This window comes from Ylistrum balloti, unplaced genomic scaffold (genome assembly GCF_031769215.1).
Source record: "Ylistrum balloti isolate Yb309-2 unplaced genomic scaffold, AGI_CSIRO_Ybal_v1 Utg371882, whole genome shotgun sequence".
NCBI classification, from domain to species: domain Eukaryota; kingdom Metazoa; phylum Mollusca; class Bivalvia; order Pectinida; family Pectinidae; genus Ylistrum; species Ylistrum balloti.
Window position 1 is genome coordinate 21,091 of NW_026782928.1, and position 10,830 is coordinate 31,920.

General features: G+C 37.7%; 1 protein-coding gene across 1 annotated transcript; it reads left to right on the top strand.

Moving 5' to 3' along the window:
- The first annotated feature begins 902 nt into the window (after positions 1-902).
- Positions 903-9,570, top strand: LOC132563845 (uncharacterized). The gene is made up of 6 exons (XM_060228597.1): positions 903-979; positions 6,921-7,029; positions 7,760-7,878; positions 8,131-8,206; positions 8,693-8,811; positions 9,507-9,570. Exons 1-5 carry the CDS (start codon positions 922-924, stop codon positions 8,808-8,810), a joined length of 480 nt encoding a protein of 159 aa, XP_060084580.1. The 5' UTR covers positions 903-921; the 3' UTR covers position 8,811; positions 9,507-9,570.
- Positions 9,571-10,830: the final 1,260 nt, after the last annotated feature.

The window sequence follows — 10,830 nt, forward strand, 5'->3', positions numbered from 1 at the left end:
CCGATAAACTGTATGATTTCATTTTTCCTACTGTCAATTTTCCATTTCTGGATTTCAATATGCTACATCCCGAACCAATACTGTTTACTTGTCGCAGATGGTTCGATATTCCTTTTACCCATTATCATGATTTTTATGCAAGAGTTCGGCAACTGAAAAGCCCACGACACATGATTTTAGAGATGAAGAATAACGGAATTAATGGGCAAGTTGTCTTGATGATCCAGGGCGAAGTGAGCAGAGCGTGTTTAACACTCGTGGCTTTACATTTCATATTTATTGTTTTTCCCTTGAATACGTGTCATTGTTTACTTGGTCTTATTCCTCTAGTACATTATCTGATTATTCCCAGGAATGATCCCTTAGTTCATGTTTTGCTTTAGTTTTATCAGATTTGAGTTTGAATTAAGATTCTGATAATTTACAAACTTTTACTTATTGGATGTCATTATGTTCTTTATCGACGATTCTTTTGATATGTGAACTTCATCATCAATCTGTGTGAAGGTGTCCGTATTTAGATAAACAACGGAATACCTACAGGAACATGCATTCTTAGTAAATCCCTTGCTGAATATCTGGTTGTATGTGGTGTTTATCTCAACAATCTCGGCTACAATTTACATGTACAATGCCATAGCAATGACTCATTTATAATAACCAGCGATCAATACTTGTTAAAATCATCAGATAATTACATATGTACAATATTCCCGTCAAATAGAAGTAGTTGGAAGATAATTAGGTAGGAATTACTGACGGATACTATTGGCCTGACTGGAGCAGACGGTTGATGCTCTAATGACAGATCAGGTCATATATATATAAGGGGAGTGAACAGTGTGTGATGCATAAAATACAATTATCAAATATTCTATCAAGTCGTGACAGTTTTGTTAAGAAAAAGGACAGACAGTGGAAATGGCTTTTCGACTATTTTTCTTCACGTTGTCTGTATGGCTAGTGACAGCAATGCCAGGTATGTATATCACAGGTGTAGTAGACGACTGTTACGTTTTGATATTTATAGTAGAGACAATTTTACTTACAAGACACTTTAAGTCTTTGGACAAGTCCACTTTAAGAAAAACTCTCGTGACAATATCATGATAATTTTGACAACAAGGTAGATATGTACATATATTCCGTGACGTTCTCATGATAATCTAGGTAACAAGGTATATATATATATTCCGTGACGTTCTCATGATAATCGAGGTATCAAGATATATACATATATTCCGTGACGTTCTCATGATAATCTAGGTAACAAGGTAGATATATTCCGTGACGTTCTCGTGATAATCTATGTATCAAGGTATATATATGTATATATATATATATTCCGTGACGTTCTCATGATAATCGAGGTATCAAGATATATACATATATTCCGTGACGTTCTCGTGACAATCTAGGTAACAAGGTAGATATATTCCGTGACGTTCTCATGATAATCTAGGTAACAAGGTAGATATATTCTGTGACGTTCTAGTGATAATCTAGGTAACAAGGTAGATATGTATATATTTTCCGTGACGTTCTCGTGACAATCTAGGTAACAAGGTAGATATATTCGGTGACATTCTCGTGATAATCTAGGTGACAAGGTAGATATGTGCATATATTCCGTGACATTCTCGTGATAATCTAGGTATCAAGGTAGATATATTCCGTGACGTTCTCATGATAATCTAGGGAACAAGGTAGATATATTCCGTGACGTTCTCGTGACAATCTAGGTAACAAGGTGGATATATGTATATATTCTCTGACGCTCTCGTGATAATCTAGGTATCAAGGTATATATATATATATATATATATATATATATATATATTCCGTGACGTTCTCATGACAATCTAGGTAACAAGGTAGATATATTCCGTGACGTTCTCGTGATAATCTAGGTAACAAGGTGGATATATGTATATATTCTGTGACGCTCTCGTGATAATCTAGGTATCAAGGTAGATATATTCCGTGACGTTCTCATGATAATCTAGGGAACAAGGTAGATATATTCCGTGACGTTCTCGTGACAATCTAGGTAACAAGGTGGATATATGTATATATTCTGTGACGCTCTCGTGATAATCTAGGTATCAAGGTATAGTCCGTGACGTTCTCATGACAATCTAGGTAACAAGGTAGATATATTCCGTGACGTTCTCGTGATAATCTAGGTAACAAGGTGGATATATGTATATATTCTGTGACGCTCTCGTGATAATCTAGGTATCAAGGTATATTCCGTGACGTTCTCATGACAATCTAGGTAACAAGGTAGATATATTCCGTGACGTTCTCGTGATAATCTAGGTAACAAGGTAGATATATTCCGTGACGTTCTCGTGATAATCTAGGTAACAAGGTAGATATATTCCGTGACGTTCTCGTGATAATCTAGGTAACAAGGTAGATATATTCCGTGACGTTCTCGTGATAATCTAGGTAACAAGGTAGATATATTCCGTGACGTTCTCGTGATAATCTAGGTAACAATGTATAGATGTAAATAATCCGTAACCTTCTCTATAGAACATTATTTCATAAATTCATTTAAACTACATATCTAAATTTCAAATTTACTTTAAGAGCGATTTAAAAAAATTCACAAAGCATTTGATGAAAATAATTTAATCATTATGATTACTATTACAGACACATGTATTCTCTAGACATCGTTTGCAAACCGGATGTTGCACTCACAAACTGGATAGAGAAAGCTTTTGGTGGTTTTTGTAACCTTTTAATTTATATTTATTTTCCTTTGGCTATTTGTCAAATTAAAACAATTTTATCTTGAATGTTTTGATGCCATGTCATGCATGGAATTTCAAAAAGAAATGCGAGGTAGTAAAAGTAATTCATCGATGCCATGGTCGGAAATCATTATATATTGTAATCATGTGATCAAATTATTGATATCCCAAATAAATTTTTCATTTTTTAAAAATAAATAAAACTTGAATGGCACATCCGATTTTCGTTTTATCATGAAATCCATCTTCAATATGCAGTTATTTGTGCGGCATCTGGTTTAGTGCTAGACACATTGGTTCCATTGTTGTATCCTTAGTTCTTAGTTGAGAAGTGGACATTACTTACTTGTATTGACCAAGGTTTACATGGCGGGTGTCGATGAAACAGAAGACGCTTACTCTACCGAAATACCAGGTCTTCTTTCCAAGAGTCTCTGTGTACCTTTGTTCATATGTTGACCAGGGCTTTAGGATTTCGAGTTTTGATTATGATTGTGTTGACATATTGGTGTGTTCTGGATGTTTTTTTCCATACCACCGAGAGTTATAACCGAAACTGATGTTCTGTATTTTTTTCACTGTACGAATTACTGTTGATCCTACCATCTTATGTTAGGAATTGGGATTCTGATTAAAGAATTTGAAATCTAAAGTGGTTAGAGATTACGATAACAAGATGACACAGATCACTGATATCACTAAACATCTAACACACGTAACAAATACAGGACATTAGTTACTGTGACTTTTTAAAAATATGTCGCGTTACTTCAAACATGATTTAGAAAATCGAAAATACAAAACACAACCTTGTCTTTTCGAAAAAAAAGAATGAAAGAAATAAAAAATAAACAAAGAAAATCTGAATATTTCGATCGTGTCTGTCGCGGCACCACTGTATGGTGTAGAGTGCAGTACGTTTCGTGTCTGCCGCGACACCACTGTACGGTGTTTATTGTAGGACATTCCGTGTCTGCCGCGACATCACTGTACGGTGTTTATTGTAGGACATTCCGTGCCTGCCGCGACATCACTGTACGGTGTGTATTGTGAGACATTCCGTGCCTGCCGCGACACCACTGTACGGTGTTTATTGTGAGACATTCCGTGCCTGCCGCGACACCACTGTACGGTGTTTATTGTGAGACATTCCGTGCCTGCCGCGACACCACTGTACGGTGTTTATTGTAGGACATTCCGTGCCTGCCGCGACACCACTGTACGGTGTGTATTGTAGGACATTCCGTGCCTGCCGCGACACCACTGTACGGTGTTTATTGTAGGACATTCCGTGCCTGCCGCGACACCACTGTACGGTGTTTATTGTAGGACATTCCGTGCCTGCCGCGACACCACTGTACGGTGTTTATTGTAGGACATTCCGTGCCTGCCGCGACACCACTGTACGGTGTTTATTGTAGGACATTCCGTGCCTGCCGCGACACCACTGTACGGTGTTTATTGTGAGACATTGCGTGCCAGCCGCGACACCATTATACGGTGTGTATTGTGAGAAATTTCGTGCTTGCCGCGACACCACTGTACGGTGTGTATTGTGTTATTAATTTGATTTTTTTCCTAGCTCGAGGGAAGGACATCTACCCGAGGAGGAGATGAATAACGAGACAAATATATTCTTACAAATATGGAAACAAGATCAAGCAAATGACAACATTTGTTTTAATGATGACTGATTTGTAATCTGCAGTGTGCAAATCAGTCAGTCACATCACGCACGTCTTAATTCACTACTATTGGTTAAGTATGTGTATATGTTCAGTACGTGTAATCTGTCTTTCTCCGGCAAAATAGAGATGTCGTATCCTTACTGGAGGGAGGACACAAGAGTTTGTCGACGTATAAAATCCGGTCATTAGTGTTGGTCGACGTATAGAATCCGGTCACTAGTGTTGGTCGACGTATAAAATCCGGTCATTAGTGTTGGTAGACGTATAAAATCCGGTCACTAGTGTTGGTCGACGTATAAAATCCGGTCATTAGTGTTGGTAGACGTATAAAATCCGGTCATTAGTGTTGGTCGACGTATAAAATCCGGTCACTAGTTTTGGTCGACGTATAAAATCCGGTCATTAGTGTTGGTCGTCGTGTAAATTTCGGTCACTAGTGTTGGTCGACGTATAAAATCCGGTCTCTAGTGTTGGTCGACGTATAAAATCTATAAAATCGGTCATTAGTGTTGGTCGACGTGTAAATTTCGGTCTCTAGTGTTGGTCGACGTATAAAATCCGGTCATTAGTGTTGGTCGACGTGTAAATTTCGGTCACTAGTGTTGGTCGACGTATAGAATCCGGTCACTAGTGTTGGTCGACGTGTAAATTTCGGTCACTAGTGTTGGTCGACGTATAAAATCCGGTCATTAGTGTTGGTCGTCGTGTAAATTTCGGTCACTAGTGTTGGTCGACGTATAAAATCCGGTCATTAGTGTTGGTCGACGTATAAAATCCGGTCATTAGTGTTGGTCGTCGTGTAAATTTCGGTCACTAGTGTTGGTCGACGTATAAAATCCGGTCATTAGTGTTGATCGACGTGTAAATTTCGGTCACTAGTGTTGGTCGACGTATGAAATCTGATCATTAGTGGTGGTCGACGTATAAAATCCGGTCACTAATGTTGGTCGACTTATAGAATCCGGTCACCAGTGTTGGTCGACGTATAAAATCCGGTCACTAGTGTTGGTCGACGTATAAAATCCGGTCACTAGTGTTGGTCGACGTATGAAATCTGATCATTAGTGGTGGTCGACGTATAAAATCCGGTCATTAGTGTTGGTCGACGTGTAAATTTCGGTCACTAGTGTTGGTCGACGAATAGATTCCGGTCACTAGTGTTGGTCGACGTATAAAATCCGGTCACTAGTTTTGGTCGACGTATAAAATCCGGTCATTAGTGTTGGTCGACGTATAAAATCCGGTCATTAGTGTTGGTCGACGTGTAAATTTCGGTCACTAGTGTTGGTCGACGAATAGATTCCGGTCACTAGTGTTGGTCGACGTAGAAAATCCGGTCTCTAGTGTTGGTCGACGTGTTAAGTTCGGTCACTAATGTTGGTCGACGTATAAAATCCGGTCACTAATGTTGGTCGACTTAAAGAATCCGGTCACCAGTGTTGGTCGACGTATAAAATCCGGTCACTAGTGTTGGTCGACGTATAAAATCCGGTCACTAGTGTTGGTCGACGTATAAAATCCGATCATTAGTGTTGGTTGACGTATAAAATAAGTTCACTAATGTTGGTCGACGTATAAAATCCAGTCACTAGTGTTGGTCGACGTAGAAAATCCGGTCACTAGTGTTGGTCGACGTGTTAATTTCGGTCACTAATGTTGGTCGACGTATAAAATCCGGTCACAAATGTTGGTCGACTTATAGAATCCGGTCACCAGTGTTGGTCGACGTATAAAATCCGGTCACTAGTGTTGGTCGACGTATAAAATCCGATCATTAGTGTTGGTCGACGTATAAAATCCGATCATTAGTGTTGGTCGACGTGTAAATTTCGGTCACTAGTGTTGGTCGACGAATAGATTCCGGTCACTAGTGTTGGTAGACGTATAAAATAAGTTCACTAGTGTTGGTCGACGTTTAAAATCCGGTCATTAGTGTTGGCCGACGTATAAAATCCGGTCGTTAGTGTTGGTCGACGTATAAAATCCGGTCATAAGTGTTGATCGACGTATAAAATCCGGTCACTAATGTTGGTCGACGTAGAAAATCCGGTCACTAGTGTTGGTTGACGTATAAAATCCGGTCACTAGTGTTGGTTGACGTATAAAATAAGTTCACTAATGTTGGTCGGCGTATAAAATCCAGTCACTAGTGTTGGTGGACGTAGAAAATCCGGTCACTAGTGTTGGTCGACGTGTTAATTTCGGTCACTAATGTTGGTCGACGTATAAAATCCGGTCACTAATGTTGGTCGACGTATAAAATCCGGTCACTAGTGTTGGTCGACGTATAAAATCCGGTCACTAGTGTTGGTCGACGTATAAAATCCGGTCATTATTGTTAGTCGACGAATAAAATCCGGTTACTGGTGTTGGGTGAAATTGAAAAATGTTAAGGACATGGATGATCGACATTTTGTTTGTTGTCAGCTGGTGATTATTCATTCCTAAGATATTGCTTCCATTACAGGCAAGAGAGCCATTGAGGAAACGATGTGTGATATGACAGCTGATGGGTGTTTGTCTGCTCTTCAGCTCGGTGATTTTGATTCTCCTCAGAACATGACTAGAATATGCACGTAAGTTTGCAAACCTTACAATACGAGATTTCGAAAGAGGCCTGTTGTTGGTGAGTATTGGGGAAGTCATCCTAGCATTGTAACATTATTGTGTATCTCTTTCTGTTATTTCCTGGTGTGGTGTAAAATTCAATGTGATCGATGCTCGTCGATAATGCATGTATTTTTCTTTGTTAACCGACCGGGTTTAGACACACAATATTTACATGACCACTGTAGTCGATGAAGCAGGAACTTTTTTCCATGTCTATCCATCGCTCTGTTTTACTCTTACATTCTGTCACCTTTGTATATCGAAGTCAATGAACGTCAGAACTCCGTCCAAAAGAAGTAAGGAAAATAAGCACCCCGTGCATTGGGGTTATGGAAAGAGTCCGTAGTTCTGAAACGCATGTCGGACATAGATACATTTTAACTAGAAGGAAAATAGTGCTATATTTTCGTTGTTTAGTTTTTCCTTTTGAAAACAAGCAAAGGACTGAATTAAATAAACATGTACCGTTATGTATGGTAACAGATTTGTGTGTTACGACAAGAAAACTGGTGTAGCATCAACGGTAGATATTATATACTTTTATAGAAACCATGATATTCTTGTTTATTTTGGGGGGCAACTTTTCTCTCGCAGTAATGTTTATAATAAGTTTTTACGTGTAACATGTACAACGTATATCTACCCCTGTAAATATTGTGTATGATTAAACCAAAATACGTGTGTACGTTTGTCCAGATCAACGCAGCCCCAGTTTGTCCAGTGTGTCGACAGGATACCTGAACATTGTAGCGCTTCCGTCGTAAAACTAGGACTGGATCAGATTCTGTCCTATTTAAACACTTTATGTGGAGCAGGTGAGTCAAAGAATGGCATATTGTCTAAAATTAACACAGACATGTTTAAACGCCCAGAACTTCTTTCTCAAACCTATAAATAATGCTTCGTTGTAAGCGCAAATTTTTAGACGCGGAATAAAAAATATATTTTGGATGTTTTTGAAACTCGTCTTTCCTGTGTACTGGGTTCAATTTTTTACGAACATGGAGGCTTTTCCACTCATGTTATCTCGTATCTATAGTTTTTTTTTAGTTTATATTATCTCCTAGGCGGTTGTGGATTGACTGACATGGAACCATGCGCAACTCTACTTACACAGATCGAAAGCGGAGGTACATTATGCAGGTAACAAGAAATATTCTGTTCTCCTTGTTATCACTCGTGGTGTCAATAGCAAGTTCTAAACAAAGTTTATGGTGATTGTAATTTTCAAATCTTAGATTTAAAAAATATCGTGTAACCGATCATTCTTACAAGTGTACCTCAGATTAACACTATCTTTATAATTTATGCGATGAACTTTTATAAGAAAACATATCACGTGATAATGTAGGATTTCGAAAGACAGGCGTCGATGAAAACTGTATGGGTATATCTAATTATCTTCTACTTTGTAAATATCTTTGGAAACAATGGCTCATTTTTTTTATGTAGAGTTTTGCTTGAATTGCCTACGTATACTGAACGTTCTAAATTAGGAAGCGTGGCATTAATATAGATAAGGTTTTAAGTAAGAACAAAGGTGTATATAACAAGTCTTTATCTCTTTATTTTTGGTTTTGGAAATGTAACTTACATTGACTTGTCATACATTTTGCGATATTTTTCTAGTGTAAAAGAGCCATTCCTCACCTGTGATAGAAACCTCCCCGACGCTTGTCGATCAGATTCCAATTACCAGATGATGCTGGCACCTGCCCGCACATGGCTTGAATCCCTTAGCTGCTGAGGTAAATATACTGGGTACATATTTTTGTAGTTTTTTTTCCAAGACATTCGTGAAAATAACAATTTAAACAACAATGTACATTTTATTCCTTGAGGTGGTCGGGTGGCGCAGTGGTAACGCACTCGCCTTTCACATAGCCGTCTTGGGTTCGACCCCTGGAACGGACATGAAAAGGTAAAGGTCGCCTGCCCGACCATGTGGGGTTTCCCCGGGTACTTTGGTTTCCTCCCACAATAAGACCCCTCGCGCGCTTACATCTGGGCCAGCAACCATTATTAGTATAAGTTGAAATAACTTGTTTCGCAATTGTTGTAAAATAAATAAAGTTTATATATTTTTTATTCCATGAGGTGCGTTTCAGTGTAAACTACAGTGCAATCCTTGAAGTTTTTTCAGTGTAAACAACAATGTATTATGTGGTTTTTTTCAGTGTAAACAGCAATGAATTCCGTGAGGTTGTTCAGTGTAAACAACATTTTTTTCCGTGAGGATTTTCAGAGTAAAGAACAATGTATTCTGTAGACACACCGTCAAGTAGCTTTACAACACAGACATAACACAGATGTAGTGATGTAGACAGTAGAAAATATTGGTTATAGTCATGGCAGTCCGCTGTAAAACAATGTTTATCATTTGTGTTCATATACTTACAATCTCTGAGAGATGTTCGCTACACTTGCCTCGTGTTGTTTTCAGATTCAAACTAGATGTAAGACCTGATGCCGTGTAACCTGAGGACGCTACCAACACTATATGATACAATGTTTGATTGTCGTCCCATTTAGTGTTCAATAAACTTCATTTGAATAGCGTTCTTATTTTGTTTATTTTTTTTTTTATCAAGTTTTTATTTTTTGTTTTTGTTTTTGAGAGCACGCGTAAGAGATAAACTAAAGTTTTATTGATTGGAAACCACGTGATAATTAAAAGATTTATGTTAAGATTAAACTTCACATTTCAAACAATCAACGATTTAATTGTTTCATTATTTTTAATGATCTCTAACGAAACAAAATAGAAAAAATGTCGTGAAAGTTTTATGTTGTTTCCCTTTTTCAGCTGGAAAAATGAAATGTCAAATTGAGGTATCGATCCAAGGACCTTTGGAGACGAGAGCGCAGAGCTTACTACTGTGCTATCGTTACGTTACACATAATGAAGTAAAAATTTAGAAATCTTATTATGTATGTAGTTTTTTCCAACTTTTGAACATATTATGTGTTTGTATTTTTGTAGAATGCAAAAGATGAGTCATGGTATACAAAGATGACAATGACGTGGTCAGTACATTAAAGACTGATTCTGCTAAAATGCCAAAAATTCAAATATCTTCATATCATCAAACTCTGCACCCCTACTCTTACACTAAAAATCACACAAGTAATATATAAGTCTGAGCTTTCATTGAGAAAATAAAGTATCTATTCGCTATTTTTTTTTTTCTGTAATGTACGTTAAATGTCGTACGACAGATAATCTGTTTTACACTGTAAGATGACGACTGCAGTATGTGTTTCACATTTTCTATGAATTATGTATAATCGTTACAAAAGCTCATCTTGGAATCAAACAATGATTACTTGTTAGACATATATCATTCAATGAAAAATAAACAAGTTCATTGCAACATTCTATTGCGTTGTGATGATAAAATCTTGAACAAAAAGTGAAAAGGTAAGAAGTAAGTGTGCTTTTCTTTATATTCCAATCACCAGCAAATTAAAATCGAATTCATCCAGTCCGTGTTGATTACTTACATAATAAATAGATCTTGATCAAGCGTACATCGGAAAAATCCAATTAGCATATTTAGATAGCTCATTTAAATATGTTGTCAAATTTGGACATGGTGACGTTTTAAAGCCCCATTTTTTAAAAGCAAAAAATCGCTCACCATCCTACTTTAGTGCATTTCTTATATTGGTGTCATGGAGTCGTTTATGTGGTTTTAGATTCATTTGCATACATGGTTCTGTTTCACTTGAAATTCAATGCAACGACTAAATCAACCTGTTGGGAG